General features: G+C 39.2%; 1 protein-coding gene across 28 annotated transcripts in view; it reads left to right on the top strand.

The window, feature by feature from the left end:
• Positions 1-591: 591 nt before the first annotated feature.
• LOC119532323 (ABI family member 3 binding protein) overlaps positions 592-22,862 on the top strand; it is a 277,976-nt gene continuing 255,705 nt past the window's right edge. For all 28 annotated transcript variants that reach the window (XM_037834649.1, XM_037834668.1, XM_037834802.1 and 25 more), the window contains exon 1: positions 592-757. In XM_037834649.1, the coding sequence (XP_037690577.1) occupies positions 679-757 (79 nt within the window). In that variant the 5' untranslated portion in view covers positions 592-678. The remainder of the gene's footprint in view (positions 758-22,862) is intronic.

Here is a 22,862-nt window from a genome sequence, read left to right as displayed (position 1 = left end):
ATTAGTAATTAGTAACAGTGATCTGTTTCTCTATATTCATAAGGATAGAACACGTGTGTATGTGTGTGAATATATATTTAATCTGTGTAAATATAAGTATATACACATATGTATTCTATATAACTTATAGCTGTGGAGCCATGGACTTACTCTTAAGTGCGTCTCATAACAGTGGAATTGCAGAATGGTTAAAAGTAAATTTTTTATGGGTTTCTCCTATTTAAAAGAAGAATTGAAATGGTTTACTGGATAATTAAAAACAGTTTCTTTCCTAATAGGGTTTTATTTTATATATCTTTTTATGTTCCAATAGCTTTAAGTATGTCCTTTCTGGATGTTTAAATTAGTTCCACGAAAGTTTCAAATTTGCCTAGATATTTTTTCTTCCACAAATATAGATGGACCGTGTTATCATGGAGAGACAAGAAGAGACAGACAGCAGCAGCCTAGCAGAGGGAAATGTGATGATATGTTTTTGCTGTTGTGCCTCTTTTTTTTCCTTGGTGTGTGTGGGAAAGGGTGTGATGTCATCTTGTCTCCACCCCCTGTGAGTAAGCCCACAGCACAGCTCGGTGCAGCCGCCCGCCCCTGTCACTGGGAGACAGTCCACTTAAATGCAGCTCCAGGATTGCGAGACACCCACCAGCCTCACTCCTCGTGCGAGGTGGCAAATGCAACATGCTCTCCAGCTTGGGGTGTCTACTTCTCTGTGGAAGTATTGCACTAGCCCTGGGAAATGCACAGAAATTGCCAAAAGGCAAGTAGCTCTGATGTTTTATGTTTTAAAATTATTTCTTTAAGAGATACTAATTTTTAAGTTTGGATATTAAATATGATCTGCTTTACCATATTGGGGGGGGGAGGATATAGGAATCCCACTGGGATGGGATGCAGAGAGTTAAAGTTCAAATGTGAGAGGGAGTTGCTTAAACTTTTTATTTTTTTCTCTGTTATTTACTTTTCAATTGGAGCTCTTTATTGCAAAAATGAAAACTAACATCTTAAGTTGAGTAGATGTTCACAGTAGCTTGAATGGTACAGTTTCAAACTACAGTATCTGTATATTGAATCATAGTATGTAGCTAGGTATTGTAGTCTGTTAAAAAGAGTTGTTTGGTGTTTTTGTCTCCCTCCCCAGAGACTAAACCAGTACTAGCTCAAGGTTTAAAAGAAGCTAATTCTAAAGCCTTCAATCTTTGGTGTAAACTGCACACATGTCACTTAGAGGTTGAGGGAGTCCAGGCATGGAACACCAAAGTGTAGGTCATGTGTGTATTTGTAGACCCTTCTCTCAAGCAGAGTTTGAAGAGGGTTTGATCTGCAATACAGGGCACTACCCCTATTCCTTGCTCAGTTGCTCTCATTTTTAGTGTTGGTATTTTGTTTATAAATGCAATCAGAAGAAAATTGAAATTTCTCAGTTTAAACCCTAAAACAAATCTTTGCACCTATCAGCACCAAAACAAGAGACCTTGCTTCTCTCCTGTCTTTGAACGTAAATGTTGCATGTACTTTTGTTCCTTTCCAGAGACACTTTTCTAAGCCAATTCTAGGTCTGTAAAGCTTTTGTATGGTCTTAGAGTGCTGTAGTTAGCAGGATTATGAAAAATAAACTGGAACTTATTGTATAGTTATGATAGAAAATGTTGAACGAAGTAATACAGAACTATAGGCTTGTCAAAAACCTGGTGTATGTAAGAGTCAGAAGGAAGGTAGTGTCAGAATATCTGAGAGATAGTTCTTGGGTTCTCTGTGTGGATAGTCTGCATCAGGATCATCTTGTCCCAAGTGAAAACTATTCTCTCCCCAGAATGTGAATGCTGAAAGGTTTGGATAGTTGATATTTCCCATGGTAATTTGAAAAGTAATAAAAATAAAGGCTAAGTAAACCTTTTTAAATGTGATTAAATAATTATACAAAGAAAAATGAAACCAAACAGTATCAGAGATTTTTCCTCTACCAAGAATATTGTCCCTTGATCATAGTAAAATTGTTTAAATAAATCAATTATGAGCCACAAGCATTGAGAATTAATGGTTTCCACTGGTGAAATATTTAACAAGTAACATACTATTTGAGGGGAGTGGGGAGTTTTCTCAGTCACAGTACCTACAGATGGTTTTATTTTACTTTGTATTCACTGTGATGGTATGATAGCCATATTTTTTTTCCTGTAAACTTCTGCAAATTCCAAGTGCTTTAATTATCATGTTGCAATCACTGGATACAAACCTTTTAACATACTTTTTCTTATTTTATAATGATTAAAAAAAAGAAAATCATAGTTGTCAAAAAGAGCCACAAAACTTTTGTTTAGTTCACTGCTTTTTAATCTGCAATATTTTTATCTGGTGTTTCTTTGATAAATTTTAAAAATATCCATACTAATTGGTAATTTGAAAGAAAACTGTCAATAAATTGACAGTTTTCTTTCAAATTACCGAAAGTATGGATATTTTTAAATTGTAAAATATATAGCAAGTTCCCTGTATCTAATGGTAGGTTTTTGTTGCTGTTGTTTTTTCCTATAAAACCTCTTGAAGAACTTTCTTTTAGCTGAAGCCACCTTTCTCAAACTGTGCACCAAATATTGGTGTGTGGTACTGGTGGGAGGTGGGGGCATACATCTGCCTCCCATCAATAACGTGGGAAGGATTTCATGCTTTGTCTTCTTTTGGGGAGTCACAGGAGATGTTAGCATTTTAAAGGTTCTGAGAATTTGTCAGTAAAGAAACCTATTGAACTTTTTTTTTTTTTAACCCATTGCTTCCCAAACTTATTTGACCAGGAATGCTTTTTCTAGTAGAACAGCTATAATATATTGCTAGGGGTTTGTCTGTCCCAGCATGCATTTTGGGAAATACCTCATTAAAAAGGAAAAGTTATGTTTTTCTTTTCTTCTTTCTTCCCACTTTAGAGTTACTTATATATTATTTGTGATTTAAGAAGAGGATAGAATTTTGGAACCAGTAACAATAGAGCTCATCTATTCTAGTGGTTCTCTGACCCTTGAATTTACAGACCAATATTCAAAAAAATTTTTTTAGTATTAGGGTTCCAATAGAGAGGACATACTTGAATTTTGCCACGTAATAAGCATGTTTAAAGGAAAAAAATCCTCACTGTTCATAAAAAAGAGCAAGGCAATTTTAACAGATTTATAAAATGAATAAATATAACTATTGAATAAGCATATTGTCCTTATAATAAATAAGCAAGTTTTTCTCATTTCACAACAGACTAATAAAACTTCACTGCAGATCAAATTTGGGAACTACTGCCCTATCTTAACCATTTATTTGACAATTGAAGACACTGAAGGGCAGGGAGGGTTAGTGACTTTCCCAAGTTAATGGCAGAGCCAGGATTGGATCTGAGTCTTTGGATTCAAGTCCTTATTCCCGCCTGCCTCCTGCCTGGGCAAGCGGGGCCCCTGGTCCTTATGAATCATATTCCCCAGTTTACATGTGATCGCTATCCTTTTCTAGAATACAATTGTTTCTAATAAAGATCTCAAACATCTTCTTAATTTTCACATTTCCCCAAGAGCATATTCCCGTTCAATATGTAAGTATGTATATATACACACAACATATATATGTATATATGCACATATATATAGGGGTTATTTATAAGAAATCACTTGTTACATGTCATATACCTGTTTGCATACCTAGCCATATGCCTTGTTGTAGAAAATAAATTATTGGAAGGCTCTGGGTTACTTTTTGAGAGCTAAAAGTTAGACGCTATTATTAATGGAAATCTCATCTCCATCACCTAATGACTAGTTCTCTGATGAGTCATTTACCTTTGCTAAGCCTCAGTTTTCTTGTCTGTAAAGTGGGAATAATGATAATTATCTCATATTGCCAGGATTAAATGTGGTAAGAGACAAAGCTTTTAGCAAAGGGTGTGATACATCACAGGTATTCAGTATATGGGTATTGGGTCACAGAAAAGTGAGTCAATGCTGAAAAAATGTGCACACTAAATAATATATGATCTTATGTCCAAACTGTAAGACAAATCTCTTGGGAGGTAGCAAATGAGGCAGAACGTTCTTAGCAGAAAGGAGGGAGTTGAATGCTACTCTACAGACTCCCCACCCCCATACTCCTCCTTCCCTCCTACTCACCCTCCAAGGCCAAATGTTGCTCTTCTCTATGGGAAGCTACACTTCAGTGCGAGATTCTCCTGAACCTGTTTTCGGGCAGAGAATTAGCCCATAACATACAGACCCTAGAGAAGAATTACTACATTGTTTTATACCTCTGAACGCTCCTGTGCTCCAGCTACCTCTCAGAATCTTTATTCTTGGCACTAGAGAACTTTTTTTTTTTTCCTGGCATATGAGCTAAAATAAAAATCACAGGGAGCAATATGTAGTGAAGGGAGTGGGACATCAGGGGCTTGACACACCTCTCTGCAGAAACTCCTGTGACCAATTATCGTTAGCCAGAGGGCAAAGGCTACTGTTTCTAGGCAAGTCTATTTCTCCTGAGGCATGTGTGAGGAAAACCACAGAAGAACATCCAAGATACAAGCCTAACCATCTGGATGGCCAGAGGGCTTAGGGATCTTGGGTGCAACTCATGGCATGTGGCAGAGGGAAGGGAAACTGGCCCCTTGCCAAGTATTTCTATCCTGACAGGATAGAAATCCCTAACTACAGAGGCAAAAAGCACAGGAGCAGATGATAATAACAATAACTATCATAGCTATTAATAATTATTATTTTCATAAATAACATTCTTTGAGCTAATAGTTTTTAAAGTAGCTAATAGCTACTTTAGTTTTTACTAAAATTTTAACATGGGAAAAATAACTAAATTCTTAAAGTGCCCCTATAAAGCAGATATCTTATTAGCCCCATTTGCAGAGAAGAAAATTGTGCCTCAGAGAGTTTAATTTGTCCAAAGTCACACCACCAGCAATTAGACAAATCCGTACCTAATTTCTACGTACTATCAGTTCCCTTCTATGTGTCAAGATACCTTTATTTGTTCAAGTAAACTTCTATTCTGTGTAGTTGCAGAGCACTGAGGTGAGAAGACAAGGCTTGGCACCTGTCTGCAGGGAGTGAACAGATTAATGGAGAGTTGGGAGTAAAGAGATAATTACAACACAGCGAAGCTATCTTCCAGTTTGGGTTAAGCAGAAAGGACTTTTAGAACAGCAAGAAAGGCCCAACCCAGACTGGAGGGGCAAGAATTATGAGTGAATAGGCCCCCAAGCAGAGGCCTGTAGGTCTAACCTGAGTGGGAGCAAGGAGGAGGTTGGCTGAGAGTGAGGGGCCTTCCTTGCAAAGGTAGAGCTGGAACACCAGCTTCCAGGGGCCAGAGCTCAGCTGCTGTTAAAGTACTGAGAGAGCAAGCCAAGACTGTAAAATCCACAGAGGAGGCAACTTTGCCTTCCTTGTCTCTATCTCCCCTGATTCTCCAAGACTGACTATAAAGAAGAAATAGAATGTTGTCTTTGGAGAGGGGGGCTCCTGATTCTTGCTCATAAACTTTTCTAGCCACTCACCTGTAGTCTGGTTCTCTCTCTCCATGGAGCCCTCCCAGTATCACCTAGGAGTAAACAAGGATGTATCACTCCAGGGACATAGTCCCTTTCTCCAAAGGGCAGTTAATTCTTGGGAGGGGTTTGGGAGGGATGTCTTCCATCTTAGGGCAGGGAAGTTGGTGGGTTCTGCTTTTATCTGAGTAATATATACTTATATTTTGGTGGGACTCTTTTAAAGTGTACATTGGAAAAAAATGGTTCCACTGCTAAAAGAAAAAAAACACTTTGAAAACCACAGGAGAAATGTTTTAGGGAGTTATACAGCTCTAAGATTTCTTGGCCATTTTATTGATTTGTTTGTCTAGTCAAGCAATGTTTATTGAGCACCTACTACGTAAAACTGAAAGAGATCTAGCCCTAACTACAGAAGAACTTCATATTAGGAATGTAAAAATTGACCAAGTATAATTTGTTTTGCAGACTATCATGTTTAGAAACTGAGGTTTAAAACTAAAGTTACTCAGATGTTAATTTCATATTTACTAATTTCATTTAGTTTTATAGATTGCTATATCAGGCTATTAAGGAATTTTAGTACCTCTTTTTGTTTGTTTTGTCCAGTTGATGGGATGCAGAGAAACAGTTGAGAATAGAAAAATGCATCAATATTGTATTATACTGTATTATATGGCAAAGACATTTGAAGCATTTAATGTGTGATGACAGGAGGTTTGTCTAAGACAAAAGTGAGATGTCTAATGAAGGGAGGGTCAACTGCAAGATAGGACCAGCCATTCCACCTGAATCACTGTCCTCAGAAAGATTCCTCTTCCTCTGTTCCCTGCTTGCTGTTTATAAAAGTAGGTATAAAAGAAAGAGAGAATATTGAAAGTAAACAGATGAACTTAATAAATGTGTTCTAAGAATAAAGGCAAGATTAAAAAACAAGTAGAATAATCTGATGTGAGAGATTACTGGAAAAGTGAAATTAAAAAAAATTGTTAAAGTGATCAAAGAAAGTAAAAATAAATAGTGTCAGCTAAAGGAGGAATGTGCTGAATGTAAAATAGAAAAACAATTGTTTAAAAATAAACATTACATTAAAATAACATTTAAAAAATAAAATAACAGTTAACCATATTCCTATATATTAGGCATGGTGCTTAATGTTAACTTTATATAAATTATCTCATTTTATCCTCACACCTGTGAAAAATGTTGTTTCGGTTTGCTAATGCTGCCAGAGTGCAAAAAACCAGAAATGGATTGACTTTTATAAAGGGGGTTTATTTGGTTACAAAGTTACAGTCTTAAGGCCATAAAAGTGTCCAAGCTAAGTCATCATCCATAGGGTACCTTCACAGAAGAATGGCTATTGGTGTCTGGAAAACCTCCTTTAGCTTGGAAGGCATGTGGCTGGCATCTGTTCCAGAGTTCTGGTTTCAAAATGGCTTTCTCCCAGGATGTTCCTCTCTCAGCTCCTGTGTGTTCTTCAAAGTGTCCTTCTTGGATGTAGCAAGCTCGCTCCTTCTGTCTGAGCTTTTATAGGGTCCCAGTGAACCAATCAAGGCCCATGCTGAATGGGTGGGGCCATGTCTCCATGGAAATTATCCAGAGTTATCACCTACATTTGGGTGGGTGACATCTCCATGTAAACACTCAATCAAAGAATTACAATCTAATCAACACCAATATGTCTGCCCACACAAGACTGCATTAAAGATAATGACATTTTGGGGGACAAAATACATTCACACAGGCACATTCCACCCCCTGGATCCCAAAATGATATGATATTTTCATATACAAATACATTCATACCATTGCAATATCACAAAAACTAAAATCGTTTCAGTAACAATAGGTAAGTACAAGATCCCATCAAAATCAGTTACAGTTGTGGTTTGTCCTAATGCAAAATTCTCCTCTAGCTGTGGACCTGTGAAACTTAGAACAAGTTATGTACTGCCAATATACAAAGGAGGGACAGTCATAGGATAAACATTCCCTTTGCCATAAGGAGAAACTGAAAGGAAAAAAGGGTTAACAGGACCAAAACAGTTCCTAAAACCTGCAAGGCAAACTCCATTAGATTTCAAAGTCTGAGAATCATTTAGAGAATGAGGTTTTATCCTTGGGGCTTGAGAGAGTGGGAGTCTAACCATTCCTAAGGGCCTTTGCAGCAGCCCTTTTCTCTCCAAACACTGGGGTGAGTGCTCCAACATATCCACACATTGGGGAGCCCACCTTCTTGGCCCCACCCTCTTCAAACATTGGGGCAGCACCCAGATTCTCTTCCATCTCCAGGGCACATGCTCAACCCCTTCAGAACATGGCGGGGGGCATGTTCTGAATATGCTCCACCCTCTCTGAGGCCTGGGGTGACAGCACTCTTCCTGAACATCGAGGTGGAAGGCCCACCTTCAACCTCCAGGGCAAACTCACCCCTTCCATGTGTATGGGCCACTCTGCTTTTCCAGTCTGAGACCTCTTGACTCCAGACCTCAACCTCCATGGCTCTATCTTTGAAGAAATTTTTCCTTTAGTTTGTTCCTTGTCTGTCTCCTCCAGTCCCAACCAGCAGTGGCTCTGTCTATATATATCTCCCAGAAAATCTGTTGGCATCGCATGAAGCACACAGAGGTCAAAACCATCAGACAATAGGACTTTCCACAAATCCTTTCTGGATAACTCTATCTCCAATCTTGGCTTGACCGAAAAGGCAGTCGGTTTCCATGTTTGGTTAAATCCTCATGTGTGGCTGTAGCTTCTGGGGTTCCACCCCCTGGAAGCTCAGAGTTTTTCAGGCCATCAATTTCTGGTTTCTTTGAAACCAAGAGTTCATTTCTCAGCTTATCTCTGTCCTCTTGCATTTTACTATAAACTGCAAGGGGAAGCCATGCTATATCTACAACTTTTAGTTTTGAAATCTCATGAACCAAGTATCCCAGCTCATTGCCTTCAAATTCTTCCTTCCATCTGACATCAGGACTCAATTTTGCCAAATTCTCTGCCACTTTAAAACAAGGATCACCTTTCCTCCAGTTTGCAACAATACATTCATCATTTCTGCTCAAGTCCTCATCAGAAGTGTCTTTAGAGTCCATATTTCCACAAACAGTCTCTTCAAAGCAGTTTTTTATCAAGCTCCTCACAATTCTTCCAGAATCTTCCCCTTATCCATTTAAAAAGCTGTTCCAACATGTTTGGTATTTGCAAACTCAGCAGCACCCCATTCCTGGTACTAAGTTTTATTAATTAGGGTTCTCTAGGGAAACAGAATCAACAAGAGATGTCTATAAATATAAGATTTATAAAAGTATCTCATGTAACTGTGGGTATGCACAAGTCCAAATTCCATAGGGCAGGCAGCAAACTGGCAACTTCAATGAAGATGTTCAATGAACTCCTTAGGCAGTGAACTGGCAACTTCGATGAACATGTTCAATGCATTCCTCAGGAAACAAACTGGCAACTTCAATAAACTCCTCGGGAAGTGCTTCACTGATCAGCTGAAGAAGAAGTGAAGGTCCTCTGTCTGTCTTGCTTAAAAGTCTTCAACTTATTGGATTAAATCCAGCTGAGTGCATTCTCTCATTGTGGACAACATGCCCTTCATTGACATCATCAGTCACAGCTGCAGCCAATTGACTGATGATTTCACAAATCAGCCTTCTGGTTTATCAAGCAGCCACAAACATCCTCACAGCAATGGTTAGGCCAGTGCTTGCTTGACCAGACACCTGGGTACCATCACCTGGCCAAGTTGACACATGAACCTAACCATCACAGTTGTTATCCCCATTTTACAGGTGAGGAACTAAGCTTAGAAAGTATGTTAGTTATCTGTTGCTGCTGAACAAATCACCACAAATTTAGCTGCTTAAAACAACACACATTTATTATCCAAACAGTTTCTGTGAGTCAGGAGTCACGGCATGGCTTAGCTGGATCCTGTTTCCAGGTCTTTTTCAAGCCTGCAATTAAGGTGTTGGCCATGGCTGTGGTATCGTCTGAAGGCATTACTGGGGAAGGATGTTTTCAAGCTCACATGGATGCTGCCAGAATTCATTTCCTTAAGGATTGTTGGACTGAGGGTCTCATTTCTTCACTGGCTACTGACCAGAGGCCACCTCATTGTTTTGCCATATCAGCATCTCTCCTATGGCCACTTGCTTCATCAAAGTCTGCAAGCCCAAAAGAGTCTGCAGGCAAGATGGAAACCACAGTCTTATGTAGCTTAATCACAGAAGTAATGTCCCATGAACTTTGTCATATTCTGTTGGTTAGATGTAAGTCACAGTTTCCACCCAGTTCAAAGGAGGGAATTAAACACAGGCATGAGCAGCAGCAGGTGGGGATCATTGGGGTCTATCTCAGAGGGTGCACACCACATGTTTAATGTTGCTTGAAGTCACACAGCTAGTAAGTGACACAGCAGAACTATAAACACAGGAAATCTAACTCCAGGGAATATAAGAGCTGGAGCATTAACACCCACTCACTGCCCAGAGAAATCAACCATTAGCTTTGGATGCCAAGTTGGCAAACTGAAAATTTGTCTCCCTCCATGGTTGGAGTTGGTTCTAGGAAATCCTCAAAAATTGAGATAGACAGCCTTCTGGTGAAAGATTCAAGGTAAACATTCAGCACTCAATGTGGACTTCTTTTTCTGCAGACAAGAGTCCAATCAATAGATTTCTCTGCTGATTTCCTCTATAGTTCATTAAGTATGTGAAACTACCATGTGGAGGGGCATGGAAAGCAAATTCCCCCTAATTAGAAACCCTGCTTTTATTGTAAGATTCAGATGCCACTCAGAGGAAAAGAGAAAACATCAGAAAAGTGGAAATTTTCTTTTAAAAAGATGAACAAATATTAGGTAACTAATACCTAGTGAGTTGATGATACTGTCCCCAGAAAAAAAAGTGCTTCTAAAAGATTGAGTGGCTTTTTTAGAGTAACTGGAGGAATTGCCAAAAGATCGAATTAAATTTGTGTTCAGAAGAGGAAAGTATACTTTTAGCAGTGGATCTGATGGAGAAAACTGGATAGACTACAGGAGCTTTTCTCAGATCCTGTTTGATTCATTCTCCAACATAATCTTAGGAATTAAAACACAACATTCAGATTATACCCAGAGAATGTTCTAACCATGACACCCCAAAAGCTCATAAAATGTTTAGTACTTGAATACTGTATGGGAAGTTTCTCAAGCTCACAGTCCCTTTCTTCCGTAGGGGTGTATCTTAGTTACCTAGAGCTGCCATGACAAAGTACTGCAAACTAGATGCCTTAAAACAAACAGAAATTTATTGTCTCACAGTTCTGGAGGCTAGGTATCTGAGATCAAGATGGTGGCAGGGCCATGCTTCTTAAACCTGTAGGGGAGAATCATTCCTTGCCTCCTCTATCTTTTGGTAGTTTGCTGGCAATCCGTGGCATTCTCTGCCCCAGTCATCACTTCGAGTTCATTCCTCATCTCTGTGTCCAATTCTCCCCTTCTTAAAAGGGTCTAGTCACATTGGATCAGGGCCAACCCTAATCTAGTTTGGCCTTGTTCTAGTTTGCTAATGCTGCCGGAATGCAAAACACCAGAGATGGATTGGCTTTTATAAAAGGGGTTTTATTTGGTTACACAGTTACAGTCTTAAGGCCATAAAGTGTCCAAGGTAACACATCAGCAATCAGGTACCTTCACTGGAGGATGACCAATGGTGTCCGGAAAACCTCCGTTAGCTGGGAAGGCACGTGGCTGGCGTCTGCTCCAAAGTTCTGGTTTCTAAATGGCTTTCTCCCAGGATGTTCCTCTCTAGGCTGAAGTTCCTCAAAAATGTCACTCTTAGTTGCACTTGGGATATTTGTCCTCTCTTAGCTTTTCTGGAGCAAGAGTCTGCTTTCTCATCTGCAGCTCTTGTGCTTTCTACAAAGTGTCCCTCTTGGCTGTAGCTCTTCTTCAAAACATCACTCACAGCTGCAGCTGCACTGAGTTCCCTGTCAGCTCATTTATATAGCTCTACTGATCAAGGCCCACCCTGAATGGGTGGGGCCACACCTCCATGGAAATATCTAATCAGAGTTATCACCTACAGCTGGGTGGGGCACATCTCCAAAGAAACACTCAAAGAAATCTAATCAAAACTGATAACATCTGCCCACACAAGATTACATCAAAGATAATGGCATTTGGGGGACACAATACATTCAAACTGGCACATTCTACCCCCTGGACCCCAAAATGACATTATCTTTCCATATACAAAATACATTCATCCCACAACAATATCACAGAAACTTAAATCATTTCAGTAACAATAGTTAAGTACAAGATCCCATCAAAATCAATTATAGGCATGGTCAGTCCTAAGGCATAATTCCCCTCTAGCTGTGGATCTGTGAACTTAGAACAGCTTATGTGCTTCCAATATACAAAGGAGGGACATTCATAGGATAAACATTCCCATTGCCATAAGGAAAAACTGAAAAGAAAACAGGGTTCACAGGACCAAAACAGTTCCTAAAACCTGCAGGACAAACTCCATTAGATTTCAAAGTCTGAGCATCATTAACAAAATGAGGTTGCATCCTTGGGGGTTGAGAGACTGGGAGTCTAACCCTTCCTAGGGGCCTTTTCAGTAGCCCTTTCCTCTCCAAATGCTTAGGTGAGTGCTCCAACATATCCACACATTGAGGAGACCACCTTCTTGGCCCCACCCTCCTCAAACATCGGGGCAGTTCCCGGATTCCCTTCCATCTCTGGGGCACATGCTCAACCCCTTCAGAATAGTGAGGTGGCAGCCAGGCTCTCCCCAATTCCCTGGGAATGTGCTCCATGCTCTTTGGGACCTGAGGTGGCAAAACTCCTCCAGAGCATCGAGGCAGAAGGCCCACCCTCAACCTCCAGGGCAAACTCACCCTTTCCATGCATGTGGGCTGCTTTGCTCTCCCAGCCCAAGACCTCTTGATTCCAGACCTCAACCTCCATGGCTCTGTCTTTGAAGAAATTTTTCCTTCAGTTTGTTCCTCGTCTGTCTCTTCCAGTCCAGACTGGCAACAGTTCTGTCTGTAAATATCTTGCAAAAATTCTGTTGGTTTTGCATGAAGCATACAGGGGTCAAAGCTATCAGACAATAGGACTTTCCACAAATCCTTTCTGGTTAACTCCTTTTCCAATCTTGGCTTGTACTGAAATGGCGGCTGGATTCCATGTTTGGTTACATCCTCATGTTGGGCTGTAGCTTCTGGGATTCCAACCCCTGGAAGCCTGTAATTTTCCAAGCCATCAGCTTCTGGTTTCATTGAACCCAAGAGTTCACTTCTAAGTTTATCTCTCTCTGCTCGCAATTTACTATAAGCTACAAGGAGAAGCCAGGGTACATCCTCCACAGGTAGTCTGGAGATCACTCAGCTAAGTATTCCAGGTTGTCGCTTTCAAATTCTTCCTTCCATGTGACACCAGGACTCAATTTTGCCAAATCCTCTGCCACTTTAAAACAAAGATCACCTTTCTTCCAGTTTGCAACAACACATTCATCATTTCTATTCAAGGCCTCATCAGAAGTATCTTTAGAGTCTATATTTCTACAGTCTCTTCAAAGCAGTTTAGGCCTCTTCTATCAAGCTCCTCACAATTCTTCCAGAATATTCCCCTTATCCATTACAAAAGCCATTCCAACATGTTTGGTATTTGCAAACACAGCAGCAACAGCACCCCACTTCTCTGGTACCAAACATCTGTTCTAGTTTGCTAATGCTGCTGGAATGCAAAACACCAGAGATGGATTGGTTTTATAAAAGGGGTTTTATTTGGTTACACAGTTACAGTCTTAAGGCCATAAAGTGTCCAAGGTAACACATCAGCAATCGGGTACCTTCACTGGAGGATGGCCAATGGTGTCCAGAAAACCTCTGTTAGCTGGGAAGGCATGTGGCTGGCTTCTGCTCCAAAGTTCTGGTTTCAAAATGGCTTTCTCCCAGGATGTTCCTCTCTAGGCTGCAGTTCCTCAAAAATGTCACTCTTAGTTGCACTTGGGATATTTGTCCTCTCTTAGCTTCTCTGGAGCAAGAGTCTGCTTTCTCATCTGCAGCTCCTGTGCTTTCTTCAAAGTGTCCCCCTTGGCTGTAGCTCCTCTTCAAAACATCACTCACAGCTGCAGCTGCACTGAGTTCCCTGTCAGCTCATTTATATAGCTCTACTGATCAAGGCCCACCCTGAATGGGTGGGTCCATGCCTGCATGGAAATATCTGATCAGAGTTATCACCTACAGCTTGGTGGGGCACATCTCCAAAGAAATCTAATCAAAACTGATAACATCTGCCCACACAAGATTACTTCAAAGATAATGGCATTTGGGGGACACAATACATTCAAACTGGCACAGGCCTCATCTTAACTAATAGCATCTTCAAAGACCCTATTTCAAATAGGGTCACATTTGCAGGACTGGGAATTAGGACTTGAACAAATCCTTTTGGGAGACACAATCTAGCCCATAGCAGGGGGGTCCCAAAGGCCCAGGGGTACATGGTAGGATGGGTTGGTTTGAGGTTTCAGGCTACTTTCGGATAGTTCTGGGGACAGCAAGACTAAATAAGGATTTACTCCACTGCTCATATGCTAACTTGGGTTCCCCACTGAGAACTCTCATCAGTGACATTTTATAGTGTATTGTAGAGTTCTCTGATCCAACAAAGCCCTGACTTGTATTTTCAGTGATGTTGATGGACTTTTGGAAGCTTTAGAGATAGTAAGAGATTTGAGGCCCTCTCAGCAATTTATGAAGTCAGCTAACTTACTCCTTGAGGAATTTGGAAAAGGAAGTAGAAGATGTGAGAACCTTCATAGAAGGTTCATTATCATTCTCCAGTCTAGTGCTATACATCTAAAACTTGTACATTTGAAAGCCAAGCCAAATCTACCTCGTCCAAGCACTTTCCACTCAGATTAGAAATTTATTTTAGAGAAAATTGAGGCCCAATTCAAGCCTCACCTATGCCATGGCAATTCAATGTTTTCTTTTAAGGACTATAACATCCATCCCAGTAGTTTTAACCTATGTTGCACATTAGAATAACCAAAAAGTTTTTTAAAAATATTGGCAGTGCTCTGCATCCTTAGTTATGATATAATTGGTCTGGGGTAGGACATTAAAAAAATCCTCAGGTGATTCTAATATGGCCAGGGCTGGGAACTACAGATCTGCAGCTTTTAAAAATTTGCATTTGTAAGTAACTGATAGATTTTTTCTAATAAGTATAGAGTAAAATTTTAAAGTTGCAAGTAAGTTATTTTGCTATTTAAATTTTAACTTATATCAATTTAAAGGTAATTTTAATTTTCTTGCTGCTTTGTTCCAGGATTTTAAACCAGTATTTGGAAAGTTACTGAGCTCTACAAAATAAGAAAATGTTTAAACTTAATATTTAACATTTGTTTTTGTTGTCAGAACATAAGAACTATTCTCTGCTTTCACAAAATCTCAGAAGTGAGATCTAAGAAGCTATGACTTTTTAAGTCTGGACTTACATTTATTCATTCTTATTCTATTAATATATTTTTGAAAATCATCATATCAGGATTACAAAAATGAATAAGACATTTCCCGTCTTCAAGGGGTTTGAAATGTGTTCTATTTAAAACTGGCTGGACACACAAAAGTGATTTTCCTTTAAATGGAACTGGTGGTATCTGAATTTATCCTTCTCTAACAATCAACATCTGCAGGAGTTAAGTTGTTGTATCGTGTTATCACACACTAGCTTTATGTGATATACAACCAGGAATTTAAAATGAAGTCATGTATTATGTCAGGGGAGATAACAAGTACCTCATGCTCCCAATCAATGCAAAATACAGGAGCTAAGCAAATGTGCCATGAATTTCCCCATTCAGAAGGTCCAGGTTATGTGAATTATTTTTGGAATTAGGGTCATATAATTGTGCATGTTATCATATACATTCCAGCTTCTTTTTGTTTTATGCTAAGGATAATTTTAGAGCATATAGGATGGTTTATAATCTGAAACATCTTTGCAATGTGTTCTATTGTTATTGCCAATAAAATGAAAAGTCTTTCCTCTAAGAGGGGTGAATACACCCTTGCTAGGACTTACCAAGAGGGTGCTTTGCTCCTGACCTCATATCAGGGTGATGTTCCAGCTTTCCTTTCTCTTTAAATTCCTCCTATGATTTTTCCATTCTGCTAGCTGATAAGAAAATGTTTTGCTTTTCCGAGGGCCCTGCTGAGAGCCCTCTGGATGCGAGACGTAACAGGCCTTCTTCCCTGACAGCAGCAGATTCCGTTCTTTGGGGAGGGGTTTGAGCGGTTGCCAAGTCAGGCCAGCAGAGAACACTGGAATTCAGTCCTCTTAGAAAGATGCTGGCAGGGGAAGGCAAGACCGAGTCCCCTTCTCCTTTCACTTTCCCAGATAGAGTTAAAGCATCTCTGGCCAGTAAGAGTAGAAGAAGGTGTCAGATGACCAGAGAACAGCCCCTCCTTCCTCTCCTTCGTCCTCTCCAAATCCCTAACACCCTGCTGCCATGGTCTACTTCCCTAATTACTCATATTTTTACTAGGGTTAGAAGGAAAATGAAGCAGGTCTTGTTCCCACACTGAGGATTACCCTAATCTATAGTTTCATTATGAATTGCAAAGGGAAATACTGAAAAATTGTAATATGGCCCAGGAGTAAATGTGATCCCAGGCAAATTAATTACACTCTTTGAACATTAGAGATATATATATCTGTAAAAATGGAATAATAGCAATCCCAGTTCTCTTTTTAGCTTCCACTAATAAATAACATTAGGGTGACTTTAATGAATATTTTGGTAGTAATTTTGTTAACTGAATCAGAGTCCTGTGAAGACCAGATACATTTTTGAAAACTCTTTACCTGCCATGGAAGCTAGAGGGAGATCTCCTAGATGCTCTGAGACACTTTTTAAAAAGATGCTGAGCGCTCTTTTGCTAGATGCCTAGTGTGTCAATCTCACGCTGAAACAGGAGCTGAGGAGAGGAGCCAAAGCACAGGATATATTTTTCAAGAAAAAACAACTCTTGCCATTGGCATCTCATTCTTGTTTTCTTATCCATCTCTCCCTGCAGGGATTTGGAAGGTGCTGCTTGGAGCAGACGGACCTTTTATTGTAAAAGATTTGGGAGCACAAATCATGGTCCTTTGTCATTTTTTTTTCCTACACATATCTTGGAATGCAGTTCTGTGTGATTTGACTTTCCCCTGGATACCTGGTTCAGTCTGTCTGGTCCATTCTCTGGTACTGGGTTGGTTTTGACCAGTTAGTTACCTGATAAGACTTTTTTTCTGCCATTCCATCTTTTTGTTCCCAATCCCTTCCTTTCCTAAACCTTCGGCCTCCTTTTCCCTCTGCTCCTCTCACCTCCTACTTCCTTCCTTTCCTCTTCTCCCCTTGCTTCAACATCATAAGTATCCTCAGAGCATTCTCCTGGCTTCCACCCCCAGCCACTGTGGCTGGGAAGTTTGGCTGGCATCCTCACCTCACAGCTGACTCTTCATCTGTTTGGATACAGCTGGAATCATCTGTTTGGAAGACAATGCACACTTTATATATTTTTTCAAGGCAGGAGTGGGTGTTTGTATGTCATGTGAAATGTTCCACTTAGTTGAAAATATCATGGTTTCCCACTCATTTATCTTGGCATCAGCAAGCTTGCAAATACACAAATTTGCATTCATCTGATAAGCTCTGTGCATATCAGATTGGACAAGCCATAACTGCATATTCATACCACAGTTCATTCTTGAATGGCTTTGAATATGTCCTTTGTCCCTTGAAGTTTGACAACAACATATGCCTGATAAAAGCCAGGTATTCTATTGCTATTTGATAAGGTTAGTTCTCTATTTGTTCCTGAATTTTTGTTCCATTGTAGTTTGGGGGGGGTTGGATATTTTGAAGGACTTGCAAAGGATTTTGCTGTTTTCCAGTGGCTCCTTGAGTTGAATGTGAAGTTCAAATTCCCTATATCTCTTCATTTGACTTGTAGCCAACATTTCCATGAAACTGTTTCCGTGTAAAGTGTCCCCATGAAATGCGATCCTCTAATTGGCAACTGGATCACAGTTGCAGGCATTAAATACCATTTCAACATAACCATCTTTCCCTCTTTGGTCTCCTCCATTCCTTTGGCTCACCTTTTCTTTGCTATAATGAGCAAGTGACTTCCAAATTTTCCTCACTCTTTGTCTATAACCCTTTTCTTTTCAGCCTCCATGTCTTTCCAAGTTCTAATCCTAGTGCTTGGAAGACCCTTGATTTTTAAATATTTTCAACTATAATCCACAGTATTAACAACTAGTGATTTATATATATATATATATTGGGTTTCTAGATCCAAGTGTACATGTGTGTGTGCACGTGTGTTTGTGCCATGCTGAGTTGTTGGGCTGGTTCTCTATGTGATACAAATCAACAAATAAATAGGAAATAGATGATTGTCCCAGAAAATAATTAAATTTGGTTTGATGGACCACTGATTTTTGATTGGTCAATATATTGGCATTATTGTGGTTTAAGGTTTTGCTCTTATATAAAACAATCTACTTGAAAAAGTCTTTACACACAGTTTATCAAGTAGTGTAATTATTTTTGTTATCCCATATCAGAAACAGCAACTCAAAATTTAAATACTAGTATTGAAATTGAATCACCAGAATGACTAATAAAACAATATCCTAAAAAGTAGTAATACTTCACACTATAGGCTAGTCAAAATTTCTTCTCCACATACTCTTGGAAAGAAATCCCATTCTCACAGTTTCTCACCAACTGCCCAGCTTCAAGCCAGGCTCTTCAAGAATAGATGAGAGGGTATACCGTTTCAAATACTTCCAGGTGCCTTTCTGAGCTTTTTACAAAAAAACTTGCATTTAGTTTTATAATTGTATAAATTTCTCAGCTGAGTTGCATTATATAACACTTGTTTTTAATAAGCCATTCTATTCCAACATCTGTTTTCACTTGTATCAGAAAATTTAGACAACAAGTATTTACTGTAGTGTTTTCCAAAGTCGTCATAACCCATGGCTCAAATGTCATCTCTAAGGTTTTTGTGGTGTCCCAGAAACATCTATTTAAAACATTTCTTTTCATGGATAGAGGGTGATAAGCCACAAAGGGACCACAGACGTTTACACTAAATAAACATCTGGTAAATTGTGTCATCAAATAATTTAAAATGCATTAAAGGATAAGCATTAGCAGAGTAAGGATCCTTTAAGGGATAGTTCTTTCTAGGGACTTTAGTGAAAGTGTTTATTTCTTTAAAAATTAAAAAGGAAGAAACATTTTTCTACACTCATCTGCTCTGAATCTAAAGTCTCTCCTAAATTACATCCCATATCACGAAGTCTGGTTGCAGAAGATGGCTAGATTGGAATAGGAAAAGAAATCTTCTGAGTTCTTTTTTATTGAAATACAGCTGTTTAACAAACCTGAAGATAATGATTCTTAAACTACATTGAGGAGTAAGGAATCACCAAATGCAGCAATTTTTGAACTTGAGCTAGCATCAGAATCTCCTGGAGGTGATTTGTGGATCTGTGAATTTTTCAGTGCTCCTTAGATATTGAGCATCTCAGAGATGTCTAAAAGCTGAAACACCCAAGAGTTTCTGATCCCATAGGTCTGAGGTGGGGTAGGCCAGAGAATTTGCATTTCTTGAAATTTCCCAGATGTTGTTGACGCTGCTGGTCCTGGGACCACCTTTAGAAAACTTTTGACGTAGTGAATCTGTTAGGCATGGAACATCCCACCTCCTCCCACCCCCACACTTCACTCTACTCACCCCTATTACACTGAAAGCAGATTCTGACTCAGTAGGTCTGGTAATATGCCTGCTAAATGACTACTTGGGATGATTATAAGGTTAGCCATGTATTGAGAAATAATACTGATCTTTTTATATAATCAATGCATCAATTGAAAGAAAGTGGTTAGCTAACTTACTATGTTTCTGTAAATTTGGAGAACCTATGCTTTCTCTTATTCTGTATATGATACATGTCTGTAGAAAAAAAAAATTAGGTAAGATGGCGAGACTCCTGGTTTTAGTGATAAATGTGCCGGCTCCCTTTTATACACACACACTATCATTCACCGCAGCTAGCTGAAGTCCTGGGCAGCTATCACCACTAACTTAACCATGTTTGGTGGTGAGTAATGTTTAAAACTGGAGCTGGAAGGCTTTACTGACATTATGAGATGTTAGCGGGAGTCATTCCACTTGTGTATACATATATGTTAAAGTTAGTAACTAATATCAGCTTGAGGCATCTGTTAAGTGTAACCCAAACTCAAAAAAGTCCACTATAAAGTATGAACAGTTTACTTTACCAGGTTAATCAAGAAAAATACTTTTTGTAAAACTAAAGATGAGTTTGATACTTCATGTAAAAGTTTTCTGTCATTTTTATTTACACTGACTGTTAGCCAACACTTCAGCTAATATTGGATATCAGTCTGTTGTTGAACATTAACCATGACATTGGTATTTAGCGGCCCGTTGCAAACATCGTGTGTGTAGTTTGTAGGTTAGCATTTCTTTTCTTAGCTCAAAGGATCATAAAACCCTGAAGTGGCATGTGAAATAGTGCATTCATGGGTCAATGCATTTTTCAGGGGTATTGGTCCTTAGATATTGAGCATCTTAAAGAAGTCTAATAAAAATTATGAATCATATGTTTAAGCAGTTGTCTTTTACTGAGTGAGAATTAGTATGATGGATTAACTGAGTGCCTGGAAGGTTTAGGACTACATGCACAGACCACTCAAAAAGTGTATGTGTGTGTGTGGGGGGGGGGTTGGGGGGGGATAGGAGGCTACATACTTAACAGAGTCACTAAGTCAATAGTTTTCAAACTTCATAACTAAGATGTGAACACAGTTTATTTCATGTAGTTTATTTAAATGTCATGGAAAGGAATTTAAGTATGGAAGTGTGATATCCAAGATGACCCCCAGTGATTGTTGCCTCATAAGTTTTTATGCCCTTGTATGGTCCCCTTGCATACTGAATTAGAGCTGGCTGTATATCCATTGGAAGATGAAGAAGTAAAGTGAAAATGAGTGAATTCTGAGGCTAGGTCATAAAAGATATTGCAGTTTACACTTGGATCACCCAATCTGGAGGAAACCAACTATCAAACCACGAAGATGCTCGTAGTCAGCACCCACTTTCTAACCATATGAGTGAACCATCTTGGAAGCAGATCCTCCAGCCTCAGGCAAGCCTTCAGTGATGGAACCACTGGTCAATATCTTGGACTGCAACCTCATGAGATATGCTGAATCACAACTGTCCAGTGAAAGTGCTCCCAAGTTCCTGATCCATAGAATCTGTGAGGATAATAAATATTTACTGTTGTTTAAGGCACTAAGCTTTGAGTTAGTTTGTTATGTAGTATGTTTGCTGCCTTTTTGTTTTTTAACTTTAAAAGAGTAAATGGGGTAAAAATAGAATGAGATATATAGGTAATTTGATTTATTGACAAATGACTTTGGAAATGTAGTTTTGCCTTCAGGCAAAAGATAAGCGGAGATAGATTCTGGAGGAGAGCTTTCAGGTTAACCTTTTTCCAGGACGACAAGCAGCTGGGCTTAAATGCTGATTGAAGAGTGATTGGGAAAATGTATGAACAAATATCCTTTTAAAGAAAACTCATAGAAAACATTTGAATAGTTAAAGGCAGCTTAAGGCCTCTGTCTTCTGAGGCCTTCATAGATGGTCTTGTCCTTCCATCCAGAGACCATTACAGGACTGGCCTTACCCCCAGGAGTGTGGGCCTGTGTTGGTCCTGCTATCATTTAGGAGAGTCAACCTGTGCCAAAGAAAGTGTAAAATGGACCAGATCCAAGATCCACCCTATCGCTGACCTACATCCCTAAATTCTCCTGAGGAACAAATGGTCCACCCAGGGCAAACTTGGATCAGGCTAGGCTCTCATTTTCCATGGCTTTAGCTTTAACCCTGGGGTGAAGTTTATTCACATTATTTGTGAAATTGTATCTCCAGGGTAGGCATTTGTGAAATATCTTATCTCTTATTAAAAATCATTTTATAAGCACCTAACATCATAATTGGAGGAATAACAATATAATGAAGACAAGTGATTACTGTTCCATGTATCTCATATCCTAACAAAAGGAATAGACAAACTAAACAGGATAATACAACGTAATAAAGGCTATAACTGAGGAATGAATAATGGGGCATAGAAGAAAAAGGGATTTATTTTGCTGGGAGAGTTGGGAAGGCTTTGAGCTGGGCCTTCTCTGCCACTCTGCAAATTTTCATGGCATTTCCACATGTGTTATATTAAAAAAAAAAAAAAAGCTGTACTTTAGGAATTTCTTTACATGTGTTATCTGTGGATAGTGAGCAAGTTTTTCTAACCCCAATCAGAACACATGGTAAATAGGAATGTATTTTGAAGACATAGGCAGCGTGTTTGTAAACTAGGGCTCTCCAAGAGCATTTTTTTTTCCTGGAGCAGGGGATTTTTTTTTATTATTAATAATAAATTTTATTTTGAAAAAAGTTCAATCTTACAGGAACAGTTATAGAAACAGTACAAACCCCCTACATAGAATTCCATCATACCCTGACCTCCCTCCCCCAATACCCTGATCCATCACCTTTAAGATCCTGTCACACCACTCTTTCTTTCCCTTCCTCTCTCCCTCCCTCCCTCCCTCCCTAACACCCATCATCTATTGCTCTATCTTCTGAACATATGGGAGCAAGCTGCACATATCTTTGAACAGGCAATATAATTCACATATACCTTTCCCATGGACAAGAACATTATTTTATGCAATCTCATTAAATGCAGCTAAGAAGTTCAAGAAATTCAACATTGATATAAAGCTTACATTCTATATTTCATTTTTTTTTTTTTTTTTTCTTGTGTCCCAGCTGTGTCCCTTTGAGCCTCTTCTCCTCTGGCCTCAGATCCTGTCTGGGAACATCATCCTTGGCATTTAATTGTCATCTATTTAGACTTTCTTATTTTTTTTTTTCAATTTTGGAAAGATATATATAGCCTAAATCTTCCTATTCCACCCCTCCCTAGCATTCCTTTAGTGGGATTAATCACATTTAGAATGTTGCAATGCTATCACCTTCTGACCATCCATTTCTAGAAGTTTCCCTTCACCCCAAACCAAAACCCCTACTCTCATTTCTTAACTCCCCATTGCCCCTTCCCTCACTTCTTGGAACCCCTACTCTACTTTTCATCTCTTTGGTCATATTCTTTGATACTATCTTTGTGTTTACCATGGGGCTTAAATTTAACCTCTTAAATCTA

The sequence above is a fragment of the Choloepus didactylus genome, chromosome 1 (assembly GCF_015220235.1).
Source record: "Choloepus didactylus isolate mChoDid1 chromosome 1, mChoDid1.pri, whole genome shotgun sequence".
NCBI classification, from domain to species: Eukaryota; Metazoa; Chordata; class Mammalia; order Pilosa; family Megalonychidae; genus Choloepus; species Choloepus didactylus.
Note: the sequence above shows the minus strand (reverse complement) of the source record. Positions and strands in the feature narration are given on the sequence as shown.